The sequence below is a fragment of the Ambystoma mexicanum genome, chromosome 2p (genome assembly GCF_040938575.1).
Source record: "Ambystoma mexicanum isolate Mex_15411 chromosome 2p, UKY_AmexF1_1, whole genome shotgun sequence".
NCBI lineage: Eukaryota > Metazoa > Chordata > Amphibia > Caudata > Ambystomatidae > Ambystoma > Ambystoma mexicanum.
Window position 1 is genome coordinate 972,480,531 of NC_090923.1, and position 23,081 is coordinate 972,503,611.

The window sequence follows — 23,081 nt, forward strand, 5'->3', positions numbered from 1 at the left end:
TACAGCACGTTGGGACAGTCCATATAATAGTGACATGCCCTGAAGCCCACTGGCAGACTCTGTAAACAAAGTTTTACTTACTTTCAGTTCCTATTGAAAGTCTAGGAGCACATTCCCTTAAATCCCTTCCAAGGCAAACCTGTTCAAGAGCTCGTTCTGAAAGGGAAGATTAAGTACTGATCCTCCAATTCATACTGAAGAATTTGAAAATTAGAGGAAGCACAAGATCTGCATCCCTAAATCACTTAGACTGGCACTTTTGGATCATTATTAAAAAAAGGACACTCTCACAGTGCCGGGGGGATTTGTAGGGAAGAAAAAGCCATACCCAATACACCGATACCCACAAAAACATTATGGGTTTGTTTTAACAGGAGATACACAGCACCTTTACACCTTGGTGGAGAAAAGATCTCAGGTTGTGAAGCAAGCGCAGATATGGTGCATGTGCACTTGTGACTTATTTGTCAGTGCTACAGCATATGCTCTGGTTCAGTCGCTGCAGGATAAAGCACTACATTTAGCCATATTGGAGTTTTAAAAAAGTAGCACTGAAAAATTATGCATATCCATATTTCTCTTCACCTTATCTTTGCAAAACAAGCCCCAAAACATTGTACAGATCATCAATAGAAACCTTTGGTCAACATTCATTCAACAACCTAAGCCAATCTTATTGTCTGGAAAGCTAATCACCAGTAAACATGTGCGGTCAACTTTTTTCAGTTACAAAGATCCACTCCTGCATTGTGTCCTTGGCTCCAAGTCTGTGCAATAACTTGTAGTTTATAGTATGTAGGTGTCAATTTGTAAAGAACTGAAACATGGACATTGCTTAGATGTGTACTAAAAACTAAGCACACAATGATTGATTAACCATTCAGTCCTTGCTTGTAAAAAACAAAAACTCTACATGTTTTCAAAAATGGTTTTATTTTCTGGGAAACAGCAGCCAAAGTTAATGTCACCTGTGGCATCACAATCACAGATTGGCCAAGACTGCAAAAGGTCTAAGCAGTAAAACAGAACTCTATACCAGCAGAACTCTGTTCCCTTTGTGAACTAAAACGAATATGAGCACCAACAGCCTCTCCTTCAGAGTAGGATCATATTGAAAAACGAACATTGGACGGATTCACATCCTAAAGTAACCGAACCTTTACTAATTACAACTAAATATGTATTTTTTTATCACACATGAGCATTATCTTCTCAATAGAAAATGCATCACATTTTTTCCAACAGAAAAACACAAAAATTACAGCTTTAGGTTAGCATTTGAGGAAAGAATAAAATCCTAATGAAAATCAAACCTACATTTAAATAATGTCTAGTTGTCAAGAAAAAACGTGATGGGAAAGAATAGTAAGTACATGCTTGTGGCATTTATTAAGTAATTACATCTCTTTGAAATGTAGTCTCCGGAATTGGCCCTGCATTTTTTCAACTTTAATACGACATTTTTTAATATGGGCTTTCACTGGCACTCTCGACTTCAAAAAGAGATTAAACCCTGGGACAAAAAGCATCTGCAACATCCACAGTACCTTAAAGTAATAGCACCAACCAGAACATTTGGTTTCGGTGTAAGCAAAATCAAAAAACGAATGCCAATGTTACACCAGCAGAAACAGTAGGTCATCAATCAGTACCTATTAATCCAAAGGTCGTAAATAAGTGTTTGAACATCGTGAGATCAACTCTGAAGGAGAGGGAACAGGTTTCCAGAAAGAGCTTTTCAGACTTACTTGAACACATGTCACTTTTCCAAAAGGGAAAAGTTCAGTTATACAGGAAATGTGTTATTTAGCATGACAGTGTTAAGATGGTTCCAGATCCCAGTGTGCAAAGTCTTTGGCTTATATAAGTAATTGTCTGCACTGACTTCAGCAAGTTTCTTAAAGCACTACAGTGGTAACACCCAGGTGGAGAAGCAAAAATATCCTTTCTGTTCATACACCTAAAAGTAAACTGGAGCGGTTTTACCCAAGGTTTATAACAATGGCTTCCACCATCAATGAGCAACTTCCCCATCCAGCACTAAAAGACATAGGCAAAAACCAGTCTGTGTAAACTAAGCAAACAAGCAAGCAATGTTATGTTACTAATATTGACTTTGTTATTCTTAGCACATTGGCATTAACGGATTCCATCGTGTGGTTGGATCCACCTTCTCATATAGCTGTTCATTAAAAACGTGCATACAGTCGGTAACCCACACCACCACATCCCTTTGTGTAGCACCTCCAACTAAGATTATGCATACTGTGCACACCACCACCATTAGTTCCTAGATGTTGATGCTTGCCAGTACAAAATCCATTAGCAGATGCAGAGGGGGGTTGATAGAGGGTGTGATGAGAGCATATTGAAACAGAGCTATGGAGTCAGCAGAAGGCACAGCTAGCTTTGTCCTAATTTAAGTGCGATCACTACTCTTGAGTACATTTGCTACATAGGTATAAGCCAAAGCCAGGCTTCAAGCAAACAAGATGAAAAGGAAAGTGAGATAAATTATGCATCAATCGAAGATGAAATATTTACAGAATATTTCGAGAAGGTGTAAAGAATCAGCCAAGTCGATGCCCTCGAGATCCGATCAATTCTCAGAAGAAGTTCTGCTGGCTTGATGTTGATGGCAAGGAACCACATACCTGTATTAGGTGAGCCCAATCATTTCATGGCAGCAAGAAACTGAAGACATTATCCACCATGTAAAGTGGCCTCGTCTGCTTCTTCAGAGCACATTCATATCATATGTGATGAAGTCATGGAGAACCTGTTAGTTCCTTTTAGATACTTCTAGGTACATTTAATTGGTGGGCTGATAAAGAATGTGGACAGACTGGTTACCACAGTGAACAAAGATGAAAAGAAGAACATACTATAAAAAGACACACATCTGAGAGAACATGAAGGTGAAAAGGGAGAGCACAAAACATCACAATGTTTCAAATGAACTACACAAAGCTCGTCCTTCTCATGAATCCTAGTCAATTTAACTAACACCCCAAACAGACAGAATATCTCTGATGTAGAGCTTATTGCCACAGGTGGCCAGAAGATTAATCATGAAAGCTAGAAATAGACATATCGACTAAGCTCTACTGTTCAAACTTTATCGTTTAAAGCCTTGGCTGAATATTGCGCGATAATGAATTTGTAATTTTAATAAAATTAGTGAGCGTGACATGTAATAAAACATTAAGTTAAATTAGGAACTGAAAGCTCATAGCCTCTACTGTGAGAAAAGAAGGGAATTATACTAGTAGTAATTGGCGCCAGAAAGATGCCTTTTACTGTAACTCATATCCATGTTTGGGGTGGAGGGATAACCAAGAATCCAGGTGGAGGTGAACAATAGACACAAAAAGGCCACACTTGCAGAGTTAGTTCTTGGACTACACGCCAAGATTAACTAAGTAAAGACCTGTAGCAGTAAGTGCCCACAACACAATCCACCTACAGAACACACTAAACAGCCTTTTCAATGACTGATGTTCCAAACACCACCGAAAGATGACATGCTGGCTTTGCCTCATCAGAACCATATGTGCAGTAACAGATCAGACATCCAGAGCATCGACTGAACCTCAGGATACAATTTGAGGCATTCTTCCTTTGTTAGAGAAAATGTCAGTTTAATGTGAAAAATGATGTAAACACCTAAAGGTAAGAACGTGGGCTTCTGTCCAAAGACAACCTGCTTTAAATACAATCAGTGAAACGAATTTAAAAAGGATCCTGTTGCTGGCTTCAGCCAACAGGTCCGTAACACCAAAATGGAATAGCCCGGCTCAGCCAGCAAGAGAAGACACCTTTGGATAAATGCAACATCTTTCACATTTTGGGTATCACTGCAATGGCGCAAAAAAAATAAAACAAATAAAAATACATGCCTAAATTTAATAAACCATTTCAAGTATGGTGGCGATGGCCGTCACAGGGTCGCAACAAAGGGACAGCTCTTCAGACCATTTAAAACAAGAGTCCGCATACAAGAAGAAAGGCATATTGGAAGAATCAAGATATTGGCTCTCCCAAACATCTGCAACGAGTTGGCACTTAATCTTATACTCCGATACTTCTAGGAAACCTCGAGAAGTGTGACATGTCCCATTGCAGAGTTGCGTTCATGATCAAGAACATTTTGAAAGGGAGAAAAGCCAGATCCCGCCTTTCTGTCCTGCACATCAATTTATGGTGATTGACACGGGGGGGGGGGGTTTGGGCAGGGGGGGGGGGGGGGAACTAGCAGGAAAAACTAGTCAGTGCTACAAATAATGGTTAAAAAAAAGAAAAATGGAAATGCTGCTGGGTTCCAACTGTAAGCAGACTCGGGGGACACACCATTGGGGTCATATTCAAAGGTGTTGTGGATGAACGGTGTGGTTCTGCAATACCATTACAAGTCTGCAGAACGTAGAACTATCCTTCCAAAGATTATTGCATCCTCCCCGCACCCCCCAGGTAGGATCACATCTTTTACCCAGGTTTTACCTTCAGTGAGCCTTAACTCTACGAGCTCCTGCAGGATGTGTACATTTTATTAGTAACCAACATATGCGGAAGACAGCTATGGTGGGACATTCCTACAGTTGCATACATGCATACAAAACAGTTCTGAGCACATCAGGTGACTGGGAAGATTCAACCTCCATGCGGGTCAGTAACAGCTCATTGCTTGATGCATACTGTGCCTAGCTAAAAGCCAATCTGCAGTGCTTTGCATAAACCAGATGTATAGTTGGGCAAAATGATTGATGGATTAGGCTAGCAAATCAATTTCAGTAAAAGTAACGGGGCTGTGAAACAGTTTGGCATAGAAGGTAGCATAGAGAGGTGCAGTGGGGTATACAGGTACAGTATTAGTTTACAGCAGGTTTTATTTTATTGAACAGCAGTAAGAAGCAGACTCTGGTCCCATCACAAGGAAACAACAGTTACTACAAGTCGGAAAGGGGAGAAACACGCGTTCAAGATGTATGCTGTGGTAGATAGATTGCCTAACACTGTTTTCCCAAATGTTGTACTTTGAAAAAAGATTAAAAACGGCACATGGCAACATGTGAGAGTATCGATGTTTTGCAAATTAAAACACATTAAAGCACAATCATAAGCTTTCCCAACATTTCCCACCACCACAAATAAAACTTGAATCATTTGGTCTGCCAACAGTTCTAATGTTGCTTTAATCTAACTAATTGCCCTTTTGACTAGGCAATCAAGAATATCCACAGTGTGGGCCACTCAAGAGAGCGATTGGTGACCTCTAAAAACCTGCACTAATGCATGCATAACAGATTATTCCCAATTATCTTTTTTGAAATGACCACAGGCAGAGTGAACATAAAAGAACTGTAACACTCCTCACTCTCTTCATGAGTCAACAGGTCTGCTTTGGCTCTAAACATGAGGCAAAAATAATGCTCAACAAGCATTTCAAACACAGATAACTACATTAAAGGTGTAAAGAAAAATGAGGCTCACATTCCCAAGACCTAAAGCTACAAACTGGTGTATAAGATTTCTTTCATCAACCTTCCCCACCTTCCACCAGACCGTTAGGTAAACCAACTGTCCCATGCCAGGCCAATAGAATCCCCTTAAACAGAACCTGATAAAGGCAACACATGCCAACAAGCGTGCAGCATTTTCGGGCAAGAACATTTACAATCCCCGAAATGTACTTGTTGCATTTGACTGCACAATAACATATGCATCAGCCATCAGGGTGTGTACATACATTAACTGTCATTTCAATTAGGACTGAAACCCCTAAACAATGAAATCCAACATTAACATGCAGTGTACCGTGACCTCGTTGAATACAAATCGCGCCCATAACGAGTAAGGCTGTAGAGAGCACTCCTAGACACCGACGAAGCTGGAGACACCATAGTACCCTCGTAAAGGTATCCATTTCCAACACTGGCGGGCATGGCTGAAGAGCGACGGAGGGGGCTTCGGTCTCGTCCCAAGTAGGAGGCTGAAGTGGCAGAGAGGAAGTGCCTCTCATAAGGATCAAGTGTTGCAGAAAAATGATCTCTCAAAGCTACGGTTGACATGGGTGCCACAGTAGCCAATCGAAGAGCTGCATAGGGGTCATAGGCAATAGCAGCATAAGGATTTGCACGATATCTCTGGTAGTAGTCTACAACTCCATACCGATCTCTATCATACATGCGTTCTGTATACGTGGGGGCTCGTACCGGTAAGTACTGATCAATAAAGCTGTCTGTATACTCAACCCCGCGTCCTTGGCGATCTGTTGGGCATTCTTTGGACCAGTGTCCTTCTTGCCCGCACCGGTAGCAGTCCGTCTTTTCTCCCATCCCGGGCGCAGTTCGCAGACGACTCGTGGACAACTGCACGTGCATTCGTTTGCCTTTAAGAGAGCAGACGCAAGAACAGCTGCTGAAACATTTCGTTGGACATACAATCAATCTTCAAACTAATTTACTAGCATATTGAATTGCAATTCAGTACATTTCCGATCATATTTTGGTCTACAAATCTGATCTAAACTGCATAGTGGGAATATCCTAAATCGAGGTTTATGCTGGATATGCTTGATTATGTGTCATAGTGAGCTAATTTCACCACCACCTTGATTAATAGCCCAGAGCTGCAAAATAGGATGAAGTTCAATTATTCAACAAAGATCTCCAAATTAGAATACTCCATTGCTATAAGTATATTGCATGTAATTTCATGACAGACTGTAGATTTATTTTAAATAAACCTGCAAAAAACATTGACAAGTAATTAGCAGAAGTGAATGACCAGGAATAAAGAGTGTGCATCTATCTAGATCTACTCCTGGCCAACACTTGGACTCCACGCAATCAAGTTGACAACTATATCAGAACATTTCTACTGCATATCCACATTGAGATGGTTTAGTGTGAGCATTAAGTGCAATACTTGCCTGCCACCAGAGTTAGGGTGCCAGCCGCTTAGCAAGGTAGAGGGCAATTATGCTGACATCAAGCTAGCAGCTATTGTACTTAAATCGAGCATCTCATGCATCCACTATTTCAAAGTGTGCTAACTTAAAGGAATGGTGTGGTCAGAAATATTATTGTCCCTATGGTTCGGCCATGTGTTTTTAACCATAAGTCGATCGATCGAACAAACATTTCCTATGCACCTTACCCGAGTTTTCATCTCTTGAACACAAGCGAAATCAGGCAGCAGGGCAACAATAACGCTCTACCTGTACGAGCCCGAGTATTCCAAGGAGGAATTACTGGAAAGAGAAAGATGCGGAAACAATGGGGCTTCGGACGACAGTTGGGAGGACGATTCAACAGATCAAGAGCCTGGGCCTGGTCGCATGGACGGCGTCTCCACCTGGTCTACCTGCAATCGGTGCGCGCTAATGCCAACCGAGCAGGAGAACTGGATGAAAACTCTGGATGAAATTCTGGATGCTTGACCTACATATCGCAAGTCGATCCACAGCCGCAATGCGTTAGCAGAGCTGCCAGACTTCAGGAAAGCCTGCCTCACACGGTCCGTGTTGAGGATTTTGATGGTGCTTATGCGCGAACTTCGCGCAACATTTTGTCCTCGTAATCCAAGCAACGAGTAAGTATAGTCTGGTTGTGATGTCAGTTAGGCCACTACTATTTCATGGTTGTCTCCTATATTCTCGTAACTTCAATATTTCATGGTCATATCAGTTTAGTCTTGCAATTCTCTAGTAATAGTCGCATAAAAGTCGTACAATATTGTGCAGTGTCTAGTTAGCATTTGTCCTGGCAAAAATGCCATTGGATACAAGAATTGTCATTGACAACTAAGGTTTAATACACTTATATTGGTCATTTAAAACAGTTTCTATCTTTCTTTTTCACAGGTGGTACAGGCTGGTGGCCTATTGTTCGTTTACATGGTGACTTCACGGGAGGCTTGGACACCAAGTTCGACGAGTAATACCAGCCTGTGTCGTTGGTACCATTAGAGAAACTTTCCCCAGTGACAGCGTCGAGTACAGGGGATTTTCCCCTCGCTGTGCTGCAACCAGACTTTTACAATGTGTAGTAGTTTTGTGCCATCAAAATAAGAAACCAAATAAAACACAACATATTTTTTTATCAATGGTTGTTTCAGTTTTTAAGTGAATCAAGTGTGTTTCCATTCAGCAGTGTTCCGGTGCCTTGTCTGCACGCCCCAGGCCCATCCATGCCCCCTCCACTATCAAAGGCAGTTCACACCAGTGGATGTGCGCTGGAAAGGGGTGCTGGAAAGGGGTGCTGTCAAGGGCGCGAACGGCCAAGGTACCAAACACCATGTACACTTCAAAGCTATCTTTCGCGCAGGGGTTATTGTTCACAAGGCCTCCTCAGACCCCGTGTCTCCCGGCAGGCTCCCCTTGAAGCAGGCCGCTCCCCTGCAATACACATAAGTGTGTCTCCATTCCGCAGTGTTCCGGTGTCTTGTCTGCATGCCCCTGGCCCATCCATCCACTCCTCCAGAATCAATGACTGTTGGCACCTGTGGCCGTGCACTCCCAAGGGGGGCTGGCAGGGGTGGGAACGGCATGTACACTTCAAAAGGTATCTTACGTCCAGGGGCCATTGTTCACAGGGCCTCCTCAGACCCTGTGTCTCCAGGCAGGCTCCCCTTCAAGCAGGCCGCGCCCCTGCAATACACATAATACCACAACATATACACGTCATTCATTCACAAACACACCCCCTTTTTTAATTCTTTATAAACCACTTCATATTTATCATGAGAACATCTTTGAGCACTGCAAGTCAACTCGTGAACGTGCTACTCGAGAAGCCCAGTGACCGATGCTAATCTGCTCTTCGTCGTGTTATCTGTGAACTTCTGTGACCGGTTCGAGTGAACTCGTCAGTGCGCTACCTGTGAACATCTCCCTGTTCTCCTGCCACTAACTACTCTGCTTGCTGAATCTAACTGTTTGTTGGTCAAGGTAAGGGCATGTATCCTAATCATATCTCCTTCATTTGTAAATTTATATCTATTTCGAAGTAACGTACTCAGTAGTGGTATGTTAATTTGTCTCATTGCTATTGACTTGAGTTTATTTTGTTATGTTATCGATATATGCATTTTTATCAGTGTCAATTGGCATCGAATTGCATCCTTCGCGGACCGTGTCTATAGTATAAGCATGTTTCCTTTTCATGCACGATACAACATTCAAGGGACGAGTAACATGTTCTGATTTTCAACACATCAATTAATTGTTTGTGAAAGTTATCCTATAATACAGCCGCCCACTCTGCACTGGTTTTGCTGTGGTGCCCAAAAGAAAGCATGCAATGAACAACGTATGGTCCAATTCCTTCTTTCTCACATTATGAAGCTTTGAAGCAAAAAAAAATTCTAATAATGTTGACCTTTATTTTGCAGAATTTACAACAATGCCTGCATGTTCTATTTTCAGTTGTTCTTCGAAGACCCAGGACAAATCTGAAGGCATTACAATGCATGTATTCCCTAAGACTGTTGATCGAATAAGAGAATGGGTCAGATATTGCGGATATCCACCAGAAGAGCTTGAAAGTAGAGTCAAACAAGTCTTGGAGGACAAGATCGGTCATCGATACCACATCTGCAGCCTGCACTTTACCCAGAATATGTACAACACATCCTTGTACACAAAGAAGAATCAACTGAGAACTAGAAAATTGCTTCCAAACACTATTCCGACTTTATTTGTGAAAATGCTGCCACAGGGGAGTCACGCTTCCTGATTTAGCTTTACGCCTGTATTTTCGGTGTAAATGTCACTTATAATACTTTCGATATTTATATGATGAATAGCTGTTTAAATAATGACTATTTTGCTAAACATCAGTCCTTGTTTTTGAGAACCCTCATAGAAAATTGATTTATGGGCACAGATAACCATGCTATACATAAGCATAATTTTCTCGTATTCAGTCTCCTTACATGCCACTTTTTAATGTTGGCATTTCTGAATCGAATAATACTTTCCCTTTACAACTCCATGACTATCCACCGAATATGAAGCAACAAGATTCAATATCCATGTCTTGCCTGGAGTCATCAACCACTTTAAACGCGTATCAGGTAATCTTGCCTAGCTATTCTGTTCCAGACTAGTTTTATGCACGGAATTTTAGATAATGTGATCATATTTTCACAACGTATCATTGCTTTACACAATGTTTATCGTGGTTTGATATTGATATGTACCTTTGTCTGCGTCCCAATGTGTGTGTTCAACTTCCAATATTTTCATCCTTACTAATGCAAGTACTGTGTTTCAGGGAGATGCTGAAGTGTCCACTACAATTACAACATCCCTCGTAGTAGATCCGGAGCCAGAGGTATGGGTCTTGACAGTTCAATTGAACGAGATAATCTGATCATATTTACATATCATGGAATTGTTTTACACACTGTTTCATTCGTACTTTGCTATTGATATGTACCTTTGTCGTCTTTCCAAATTGCGTGTCCAGTTTCCAATATTTTAATCCATACTAATGCAAGTACTGTGTTTCAGGGAGATGCTGGAGCGTCCTCTACAATTACATTATCCCTTGTAGTATATCAGGAGCCAGACCTTGTCGCTGATCCGGAGCCAGAGGTATGCGCACTGACAGTACCCTCTAATGAAAGAAAGTCGGTCTAATTATATGTGTAATGCAAATGACTTATTTGAAATGGACACTCTTTTTGTAGGGATGTATACAAGATCCGTATATTGAACGGGAGGCACGTGGATCTGAGTCGGTGTGCCAGCTTGCTGATGGTGATGTTAGAGTAAAGAAGGTTTCAAAGAAAAGAAAGAAAAATAAGGTTAGTTATAAACAGTTTATATTTTTGGCAATTGTTTTGTGCGAGTCCTTCATTATATGCTTTTTTTAATGTAAATTGTACAACACTGTATGTTGGATTTACACTGAACATCCCTTTTCCTATCTGTCCTGTAGTTGCCCGATGGAGTACGGACTATGCAGACACAGACAGCGATACAAATGACAGATGCTGCTTTCCAAACTGTTTTCACCATGGAGGAACTATTAATTGAGGTGCAGCGTGTTCACACTCGAGATGCCTACGTCCAATGGCCAGAAAAGGAATTTAATGTGACCGGCGAATCCAGCAAAGTGTTTTTGGACCATTGCTACAAGGCGCCTGCTCCGCCAGATGAAGATGAAATTGAACTTCTAGAAGATTGTGTCAAGTGCTCAGCGAGTAATGTAAAACTATCGACACCCGCCAAAAAATGCCCCCCAAAAACCAGTCGACATTGATGTTTTCTCCTATCCATGGTCAAGTAACAGATGTTGAAATGACAGAGACTGAAGCAGCAACGCTATTGACCGACGAACTAGACAAAGATATCAACTATCGTATGTCCAGTTTGGCTGATATGTCCACAACGGTTCAGTCCGAAACAACAGTGTTGCTGGTTGACAATCTAATAAAAGAGGCCAAATACATAGTATTCGACAGCAGCTTGTTGGAGATTATAAAGATGCTGAAATGTGTGCATTGAGTGGGAGGGGGAAGTATGTGGGAAGCCATTGGTGAACGTGACTCGTTTAACACAAGGCAGTAACCTCACAATACATGCCACCTGTGAAAAGTTACATAAAACATGTTTATGATCCTCTCAACCAATGCTGGGGAAACTGACAGCTGGCAATCGACTGTGTGCAGCAGCTTTACTTTTCAGTGGCTCTAGTTTCATAAAGTTATCCAGTTTCTTTCAGTTTGTGGGACTCCATTTCATTTCTAAAACACAATACTACAAATACCAACGCGATTATCTATTCCCTGCCATTAGTGAAGCTTGGAAAATTGAACAATTGGATATTCAAAGAACATTCTCCGACAAACATTTCAGGCTAGCCGCCAATGGACAGTGTGACAGCCCCGGATTTTCTGCTAAGTACTGCACATACCATTTTCAGGACATGGAAAGTACGAAAATTGTGAGTTCGGTGGTCGTGCAGGTGTCCCAATGTAAATCCTCAGTGGCCATGGAGAAACTTGGTTTTATAAAATCACTGGAAGATCTACAATCGAGGGGAATGCAAATCAGCCTCTTAGCTATGGACAGACATGTTTCAATAGCCAAGACTATGAGAGAGCAGTATCTAAACTTTAAACATCAATTTGATGTATGGCATGTTGCCAAATCAATCAATAAAAAAATCTCGGCTGCAGGGAAAAAAAAAAAGGTTTGGAAAGTATTTCACAATGGTCGTAGTCTTTCAGCAACCATCTTTGGAGGAGCTCCAAAATATGTGATGGGTCTGTGAAAATTCTACTGGAAAAATGGCAGTCACTAATGCACCACTGTTTCAACGTTCACCACTGGACAGAAAACCAACATTTACACCAATGTGAACATGGCCCTTTGTCCCCAGAGCAGGCACGGAAGAAGTGGTTGATCCTATCTTCACCTCCACACAAAGCCCTTGAGAAGATTGTGTTTGATAAAACTCTATCAAGAGATCTTAAGGGACTCACAGAATTCTGTCACACAGTAGATTTGGAGGGGTTCCACAATATGTGTCTAAAGTACAGGCCAAAGAGATTGCATTTTGGCATCCAAGAGATGAAATCTAGGACTTGACTAGCGGTATTAGCGCATAACGAGAATGTCGGCCAGGAACAATCTAGGACTGCAGGAAACCTAGGGATGCTTCGCTACACTATGGCCTTTACGAAAAGAAGCAAAAAATGTGTTGTCAAACCAGTATATGAGAAAATGGAATTCGATTTTGTGAAAGATCTTATTATTAACGTCGTAGAGATGCATACTCATGGAATTGCGCATGAATCTGTTCAGAGCACACATACATTGCCACAAAACATTGCCAACCAACATGCCATGTCCACCCAAAGCAGAGCTCGAACACTTCAAATCCCGGTACAAATGATTACCATCTGTTTTTATTTTTGCCAAAAATGTTTTTATAAAGTGTCCAAATAAAGCATGCTTACGATTGCTTTCACATTTCACAGTTTAGTCGAACTACTGTGGGACCTTAATTTTTCGTGTTAATGACCAATGGATAACATTGTGTAAGAATCTTTGGGTTTTGGCAGTTGCCTTGCCATAAAGTTCCCTAAACAGCTGAATATCTGCTTGTCACAAAAAAAGGGATTAGACCTAGGTTACATAACATTCTAGGCACGCAAGAAGTACTGACTGAAAACATGCCATGGGTTGGACGCCATGAGGTAAGCAGAGGTGGGCCTATTACTAGACAAATTTTGACTCCGTTTTTGTGTTACATCGACTATAATTGCAGAGTAGGGGGCATTCTGTCATTGGCAAGTTTCCCCTACCCCTCAGCAGCGCCACAAACAACGAGCAGTGACAGCCCCCAATTTTTTCCTCCAGGGCCCGTGCTTCAAAATTCATGTTCTCATGGATGCGTTGACACAGGATGTTGCAAAGTAAAAAAGTATGTTCATTGTGAGTGAAGGTCACCAGCTTTGAATTTTTGCTTGGGAGCTGGGAGGCCCACGCATCCCACACACAGTATAAGGTTCTATTGTTTTTTGACCTTGAGAGACAGGGACCATTCCGAAAGGGATTGAATCGAAGGGGGGCGGGGGGTGTAATAACATGATTATAAGGTTGTCCATTCCGAAACTGGACCTAGTTACATATAAGTTCAGTTTATGAAAAATCGTTGACACGAAAAGAAGAGTCTGCATTACGGTCTGCATAACGCCAAGAGAATGGAGATGCTGAATATAATGCAAGTTTCTCTTTAGACGATTTTATACCAGAACTAGTCGAAATACGAATAGCTGACTGTTATTGCTGGGTCTCATTGTACTTGTTCTTTCTGTGTGGCATATTGCAATGAAGTGCTAGTACAACCTTTGTGTGTTGGGCTATCTACCGGGCACATGGGCAGGCCAGCATCAAGACGCATGTAGACCACCACTGGTTTCCCCCTGGTTCTACGCTAATAAATCATTACATTGTGTGTGCACCTCGAATTGTTGCCCCAGTTTACACATTACGTTTAGTACTCAACATACTCCATTGCACTATCCTCGGAAGCAAATATCAGAGTACTTCGATATTCCACGTTGTATTCTCTCGGTTCACATTGTGTCACCTCTGCGCTAATAAAGAAAATGATTAATTGTAATAAAGATCGGTTACTGAGAAACATTACTATTTTTATGTTTTGCAAACAGGTACATCGTGCCATTCTGCGATTGTCATCTATTCCAGACCCTGACCGATGGATTCTTCAATCGCCAGCTGCAGCTACATGTCAATCACCCGATCTACTTGACCATTTTTTGGGACGACAGACAAGGTCCAATATGCCCGTACGCGGTACCAGCGATTAGGAGCAACATAACCTTTACGGTGGTCTAGGCCAAGTTAATGCACCAGCCTCGCAATTCACTGTGCGACCTAAGTGCTTTTTTAACCATAACGAACACCCTGTGTACCAAAAGGAACAGCGTGTGGCTCACGATAAACATTTGCAGACCGAGAGCAAAGAAAAAAAGTACCATTTTGATTGAATGTGTCAGACGGCGAATGTCGAAACATTTAATTTAATGTGAAATAAATGTACTTTACCAATTGTACAGTCTTGCTGTTTCCTTTTAAAGTACAGTTTCATATTCCTAATGACTACGTGCTGTGCGACAATGTGTGTTGTTTTCCGGGTTCCGCGTCTAGTCACGTAGGTGACTGGGCGCATTTGGCTACGCTGCCCAGTAACGTCACGGAAAGAGGCGAAGAATATCAATGATTTGGTGATGTCAGGCTCAGGGCGTGGGATATGATTTAGTGCCGCAAAGGCAGGTCACCCAGGGTGATGCGGCAAGTGATAAGATTATGACAAGATGGCCGTGCCCTGCTGCCCGATTTCGCTTGTGTTCAAGAGACAAAAACTTGGGTAAGGTGCATAGGGAATGTTCGTACGATCGATCGACTTATGGTTAAAAACACATGCCGAACCATAGGGACAATAATATTACTGACCGAGCCATTCCTTTAACTTACTTTCCATTCACTCATTTTAATTCTCCAAGCAGACTAAGTGCTGGATACCCCTATCAGTGGCACAGCATGTCCCTCCACAGACAAACCTATTTGGTCAGATATTACTACGGTGGTGATTTTTCACAGTAATTAAGCATGTTACCATAACATACCATTGCTTGTTGTTGAATGGGGAAGTCGGGACTTGAGGAATTATTTGAAAAGTGCAGTTCCCACACATTCTAAAAAGTTGCTACTCAAATTAGTGGGATATCACCATCCAGGCCCCAGCAATGCAGAATTTGAAACTAAATTAAAAAACAATCTCTTACCTTAGTCTATCAGACAGCAGCCTCCTCCGGTCTAGCAATTAAGTTGAGAAACTACCAACGAGTACAGTAAGAAAAGCTTCATATCACACAACCTGGTCCATACAAACAGGGCCCGTAGAAAAGATGTTGCAAGGACAGAGCTCATCTTATTTGAAACAACCCACTTCATAAGGGAATGGTCGTCTTACATCATAGGCACAACCAGGTAACGTCTTCAAGATGCTTGTTTCCTGGACCTAGTTTGAAAGGGACCAGTGACATGCACGAACAAAAGTGTATTAACCGGCCATCAATTCATTGGTCACCAGGTAATGCACGTTTTTCAAACAATTAATGCCTGCTTTTTCTGCATTAGACCCAAGTGACAGTGAACTAACATTCCATTAAATGACATGATAAATCAAACAGACATGTGAACTTGTTTTTTTTTATTATAAGTGGCATCTTACCATTGTTGTATCAAACACCTCTACCTACTAGGGGTGTGGTTTTGAGACCTGACACTCGCACTAGACACTGTACAGAGATGGGGAATGAGTTCTCAGCTTGCGAGATCTAGATTGGTGAGCATAAACAGGTGTTTATTTGGAATTGCTGACATGCGTTTCGACCTTAGAGGTCATTTTCAAGGCAAACATTTTTAAGTATGACTAGTAAGCATTTAAAGATGACGAAGGGGACGGCCTGCTCACGCAAGTCTTCTCCGTCGGTCACACTAGGTGCGACCTACAGAGAAGACTTGCGTGAGCTGTATCAGGCTACACCGCAAAGTGAACTGTAAATTACCTACCTTTAACAGCACAAGGGGCTGTCCCCTTCATCATCTTTAAATGCTTACCAGCCATATTTGACCCTTTTTGCCTTGAAAATGATCTTGAAGGTCAAAACACCGGACAGCAATTCCAAATAAACACCAATTTATGCTCACCAATCTAGATCTCGCAAGCTCTTATTTCAAGAACTCATTCTCGAGATCTGTACAGTGTCTAGCGCGATTGTGTAAGGTCTCAAAACCACACCCCTAATCCGTTAATAAAAGGGAAAGTGTGCACTGACCTTAGTAGACCAGACACGCGCCGCAGGACACACAACAAATTCATCTGGAAGCGCGGCAGTCCTGCAGTTCTAGTGTTCCCAGTCACCAGTACAAACATCTACCTACTAGGCATCCGTTAGAGAAATGTTACCTGCAACAGTAGGTTTTCAGCTTGAGAATCGATTTTTGATTCAAATGCTCTGCATAGGACAGCATATAGCGGTTGGTCTGGGGTATTACACCATTTACATAACTTTTAGTTTAGGTTATGCAGGGTAGATCAGCATTTGGATTCCTTATCAACTACCTAAAATGAATGAGAGGAGGATAAAAACGGGCCCCGTCTATGCGCAGAGTAGGCCGCCCTTGGGGAACACAAACCTCTAGGTCTGCATCCACGAATGGTGCCGGCAGGTCTTGAATCCCAAAGTGAGTCTATAGCACACGGGGAGTGTGCGCTCGCATGGGCTTTTTGTGATGATTTATTTTAGGAAATGGAATGATGGGAGATCAACCTCCAGAAATGTGTGGTGCTAATCCGAACACATTTCCTAATGCTCGCCGCACAACACACACATAGTCCAGTTGAGGGACTCAGGCTACAGGAGCAGTCTTCCCGGTCACATTTATATGACAAGTGACAGCGAGGGGTGTACGAAAACATTGAGAGGAGAAGGGCAAAACCTTCCTCCTCCCATGGCCAGCCTAATCAAATATCAAAAGCTCCATGGATCCGTCCTGTTCGATTGTCTAAGTTCTGTGTGGTGGCAGCGCATACTGATGAGTTAATAGAAGCAGGCCTGCAAATAGGCCTTGTCAAAGAACTTGGGCGGAAAACTAACACCTGTTTGATATGCAATGTGTCACCTTGAAGCTAGCTCCCACCCCTCTGTACGAAAGGGCAGTGAATGTCATGTCTGGGATAACTGTAATAATAATAATAATTTAGAGTAGGCAGCCTCCCTTTCAGAGGGACGAAGTATGTGATTTGAGGGAGGCAGAAGTCTGTTCTCACCACAAACTTCAACAGAAACCTGCGCTTTGATCAAGAGCCACAGAGGGCTCAGTTAACCAGATAGACACTTTGAGCTACAACAGACAGGAAGATGGGTGGGATTTAGGAGTACATGTCACCTACCATTCCTGTTGCAAAGCACTCTGGTCCTGACCTCACGCATAACAGAAGATTGTTGGTGGGGACCCCGGATTGGTTCCTTAAGGTAGGCTTAGCCTGCACCAATCACTAGGGCCTATTTGGCTTTAAAAGATGGCTGAGCCCCTCACTTAGCAGATCATCCGATGATTTCAAAAGGAGTTAGAAGGACTCATTTGGACCCTGGCTGAAGGTGCAGTCTGCCTTAAATCTTCTGCCAGTGAAAGAAGGCCAGGACTTCCAAGAGGGAAGCAAGATCCCTCCCCAAAAAATCTCCCATGGAACAGAGGGAGATACCGGACTCAGAGGACCTGTCCAGCAGCTCCAGAACCGGTACCCAGCCAGCACACAGCGTGCCCTGCTAGGTTCTGCCAGCAAGCTTCCTAGGTGGGAAGTGCCAGAGAGTCTCTAAACAAAGGACAAGGCTGTTGCCTGCAAACACTCCCCTCAGCTTTGGGCCGTCCGTCAAAGGACGACACAAGACCTGCAAAGAAGCTAGGAGGAATGCCTCAACAAGAATCAACCAGCGTCCATCTTTTAAGGACATTTTCGAAGCAGTCGAGCCCTCAAACCAAGACCGGCTGCACCACTGACTGTTGTCATGCTGCAGTCACTAACGCCGTCCGAGACGCCTCGACCAGCATTCCAGATTTACCAACTAGCACAGAGAACAATTCTGGACTCTGAGCCGCTGTGTAGGCCAGCCTGCAGCCATCCGTCCAGCCTCAGTTGCTGGAGTGCCTGCCGCCCGATACCTGCTGCTGTCTCCTGTGTAGATCATCTCAAGCAGCAGGTACATTGTGGTTCTGTCCCCCTGGTCCTTTTCCGAATAGCCTGACTGACACTTACGACCCCTTGGTGCTGAAACCAAATAACCATGAACAGTTAAGACGGATTGCTTTACCGACTACCCTCCTGTCAGTATCCAGAGTGCATCCCCTTTCATTTGTGAAACTGTCCTGTGTGTTCCGTTACAGTGTGGGTTGTATTTTGTAGTGTGCTAGAACTGTCGGTTGTAATAATAATAAAGTAGATAGTGTATACAGCCTTGACTGGACAGTCCCTTTGATCATTGGGTAATAATTGTATTTTCACTGTGTTGCAACTAACCAACGATCCATGACCTTGCAGAGCTAAGTTTGCTGTTCCGTACAAGTTACCAGAATTTCGACCGGCAGCGGGCGGGGGGGTGGGTGGCTTTGTGGGGAGAGGCGTTATAATTTACTTGTGTTGCAATCTGTTCGGATCCCTTCTGGTGTACTAGAGGAGTGGGGCTGGTTGATGGTTTAGAAACCGATATTCCTTCCTGGACCACTGGGGCCCCGGAAGTTGATTCATCACAGTCTGATTGTATTACCATGAGGGTGTCACTACCATCAAAGGTCAGCTCATGGACAAGAGCCTGAAGTTCCAGGCACAACTTAGTAGCCTTCATCCGCGCTTGCCAACTTAACACTGCCCACTACCAGCTGTCCAAAGTAAGAATTGACAATGTACTTTGCAGTGTTGATCGCATTGGTTTGACGCAGTCTTCACCTCCTTGATGGTCAATGTTGTCTCAAACAGCATGTCACACGTCAAGTGTTGAAGGAACTTGTCCATTTGAAACCACATCTCGCAGTCGTATCTAGCTGTGATAGCAAGGCCGTTAGCAGCCCAAACTGACATGGATACTGATGAGGTAGCGTTCCCTGGAGCTTCTTCAACAGGGGGTGATAAAGTCCAGATTGGCTGAGCAATGTCTTGCTTCGACGATTAATGAGACTCCGGACAGAGGGTTCCCCGCAAAAAGAAAGAGTGGAGTCTGGTCTGCAAAAGGCAGCGATGATAAAAGGGTCTTTAAAATGTGAGCACCCATCCCCCCCCAAAACGTGAACCAGAATGAGAATGGACGTGGACATTTTGTGCTGCTTGTCCCTCTTGTTGAACAAGGAATACTGTTTTTCCTCAGAGACAACATGCAGGTCGAAAAGCGCAGCTGCTTTACACCCATCATTTTTTGGAATCAGATGGCGTCTCGAGGTGAAACTCAGCACTCAACCTCTGGTTTGGGCATTACATAATCTTCCCATTAGTCACCAACATCGTCTTGGCGTTCTGCCTGGTCCTCAAGTCAGCCGACATCCCCTTCCAAAAGAGGTCCCCCACAAGGATCATACAGATGAAATTGCGGGAGCATAACAGGAAGGAGAAATGAGGACTCCTATGCACACGAGGTGCAGTATTAATCTGTATATGGCCTCCAGGGGAGGAGCTTAAGGAGCTACCCCTCATTTGGCAGTGTCAAAAAAGGACCAAAATGAGGGAGATAGGCTGTATATTAAAACATTTCTTGTTGTTTACATTGCATCAGTACTTCTGATGATTCCCAGCCTGATGTCGGGGAATTAGTCAGAGGATGAGAATCTATGAGAGATCCAATACTGGAGAACTATGATGAACTTGAGATGAAGCAGGATTCTAACAAAATACTGTCAACCGACATCTACGGTGGGCAAAATATGAAGAGAGTTACGGAACAACACACATTTCTCCTTGTAGTCAGAAGTGTAAGACATGCATTAGTCACCATAATAGCATTTCTGATTATTGTATCTGCTTAGATTCACATACTGTGCATATGGTCTGACATCCAGTGGTAACCACAGAGTATTCCATCTGGTCTTTGGGGGACCGAAAGGGGACGTCGGCATAGGCGTGTCTGTAACACTATCCCTACCATGACGTGTAGTGTAGTGTACCCAAAATCCCTCACTCGCTGAGGCCCGCCCGATTGTATTTTTTCTGCCATGAGGGAGCCCAAGGCTATTGTGAGTGAGTACATAAAGAGAGAAAGAAGTAAGGGGTCCATGTTCCTTCCACCCGAGCGGGGAGGCAGGGTGGGCGCATGTGAATCTAAGCAGATACAATCATCAGAAACCCTATTACCGTGAGTAATGCATGTCTTCTGATGCTTGTTAATCTGCTTAGAGTCACATGCTGTGCATAGACTAGCGAGCAGTACCCAGAGTTGGGTTATGAGACGGACAGTAGTGAAAAGATGTCTTAATATTGCTTGTCCCGCCTGAGAATCCAATCTAGAATGAGTGTCTAGGCAATAGTGTTTTGTAAAGGTGTGAACAGAACTCCAGGTTGCTGCTTTGCAAATGGATTCAAGGGGAACATTCGCAATGAATGCTATGGAAGCCCTAGTGCCCCCAGTAGAGTGCGCTCTAGGCATTTCACAATCCACCTTGAGAAAGCTGATTTAGAGACAGGATCCCCTTCTCTACCAGCTGCCACTGAAACGAAAAACTGGTTCGTCTTCCTCAGTGGTTTCTTTCTTTCCAGGTAAAACATGACTGCCCTGCACACATCTAGTGTGTGTAGGCTTCTTTCGGCCATGCTAGTGGGATTCTGGAAGAAAGTGGGTAGTTTGATGGATTGGTTCACATGGAACCTTGAGATGAATGAGATGAATGTAGGCGCAAATCTGGGATGACTGTAACAAAAGGGTCTAGAACTGAAAGGGCCTGTAGTTCGCTAACCCTTCTAATAGAAGTGATAGCCACTAGGAAGGCTGTCTTGTAAGTAAGGTCTTTTATACTTGCTTTATGCATTGGCTCAAAGGGAGACCCCATGAGTCTGGTCAAAACCACATTTAGATCCCATCCGGGAGCTGGGTTAGAAATGGGGGGGGTGAATTCTCTTAACCCCTTCCATAAAAGCCTTAATAACAGGTATTTTCCACCACTTTCTATTGTGACGTAGTGTAGGCTGATAGAGCAGCTAAATGAACCTTTAGGGAATTAAAAACCAAACCTGGGTCTAACAAATGAGTTAGGTACAACACAATGTGTGTAGGCGAGCAGTAAATGGGATTGCCACCCTTGGTTTTACACCAGATGACAAAGCGTTTCCACTTACTGGAACAGCAATAACGAGTGTTAGGTTTTCTAGCCTCCCTGAGTAGGTCCATACATCTCAGAGAGTTGAAAGTGTCCAAACTCTACGACCTCAGGAGCCAGGCCGCTAAGTTCAGAGTTTGCGGGCATGGGTGTAGTGTCCCCCCTCTGTCCTGAGACAACATGTTGTACGGGCAGGGTAGTCTCACTTAGGGTGGGGGGGGTGAGGGGGGGTGGGGGGGGGGACATTTCATTAGATGAGCGAACCAGGGTTGGCGGGTCCACATGGGGGCCACCGAAATCACAGTAACTGGTTCTTGGTGCACCATCTTGTTGAGTAGGGGAGTCGTAGGGGGGGGGGGGGGGTTTTGGGGAAGCGGAGACAAATTTCCCTGACCATGTTATCCAAAGTCCGTTCCCCTTAGAGCAGTTCTGGGGGTACCTGGAGGCATAGTCTTGGCATTGGGCATTCTCCCGAGTTGTGAACAGGTCGATTTCTGGGAAGCTCCATTCTGCGAAGACATTGGAGACTGTCTTCTTGCAGACGTTATTTGTATTCTACGGGCAGTGGGAAATCTCTGCTGAGCACGTCCCCTAGAAGATTGAGTTCTCCTGGAACGTGTTGGGACAGTAGGTAACATCCTGTGTTTGAGAGACCACATCTAAATGTTCTGGGACAGCTTGGATAGCCCTGGAGAGTGTGTGCCCCCCTGTTTGGTTAGGGAATACATGGAAGTGGTGCGGTCCGTCAGCACCAGGACTGTCTTCCCCTGTAGCTGTGTCTGAAAGGCCTTCAGTGCTTTGAATACCACTAGCAGTTCTAACAGATTTATATGGTTGGATACTACTTGTGGGGACCACACTACATGCGCTGTCTGCTGAAGCAGGTGAGCTTCCCCACCCTGTTAGAGATGCCTCTGTCATGAGAGTGGCTCCTACTGCAGGAGTGGTGAATGTCTTCCCCTTCAAGAGCTTTTCCCTCAGCCACCAGTGTAGAGAGAACGAGGGCTGGCGAGACAACTACCAGATCTTTCTACTGTCCGCTGGCCTGACACCACTGGCTGTTGAGCCACTCTTGCATGGGACGCATGCGCAGCCGCACGTGGGAAACTAAGTAAATGCATGACACCATCATACCTAGAAAGCGCATGGCCTTGCGTACCGTCACTTCCTGGCTGGCTACATATTGAGGGATCTGAGAAAGCATGTTCTGAACCCTCTCGTTGGAGGGGAAGATGAGGCCATCCTTTGTCTGAATTAGAGCCCCTAGAAATTGCTTGACTTGACTGGGGTCTAAGCTGGATTTCATCTCGTTGATGGAGAATCCCAGATTGAACAGGAGGTCTATTGTCTTCCGAGTATTCAATAGGCATGTTTCCTAGGAGTCCCCTGTTATGAGCCCGTCATCGAGGTAAGGGTACACCAGGACAGATAGTCTGCGCAGGTGTGCTGCCGCTACTGCCAGAACCTTTGTAAACACCCTTGGCGCTGAGGCAATGCCGAAGGGGAGTACTTTGAATTGATAGTGCCTGTCCTCTATCATAAACCTTAGATATTTTCTGTGCACTGGCAACAATGAAATATGAAAGTATGCATCTTTCATGTCAAATATTGCCATGTAATCCCCCTGTTTCAACCGTGGGAATACTTCATGCAGGGTTACCATACAAAACCTTCAAGG

General features: G+C 43.6%; 1 protein-coding gene across 3 annotated transcripts in view; it reads right to left on the reverse strand.

The window, feature by feature from the left end:
• Positions 1–914: 914 nt before the first annotated feature.
• Positions 915–23,081, reverse strand: part of LOC138566981 (RNA-binding protein 4B-like) — a 115,750-nt gene continuing 93,583 nt past the window's right edge. For all 3 annotated transcript variants that reach the window (XM_069644775.1, XM_069644774.1, XM_069644776.1), the window contains one exon: positions 915–6,388. In XM_069644775.1, coding sequence (XP_069500876.1) covers positions 5,799–6,388 — 590 coding nt within the window. In that variant the 3' untranslated portion in view covers positions 915–5,798. The remainder of the gene's footprint in view (positions 6,389–23,081) is intronic.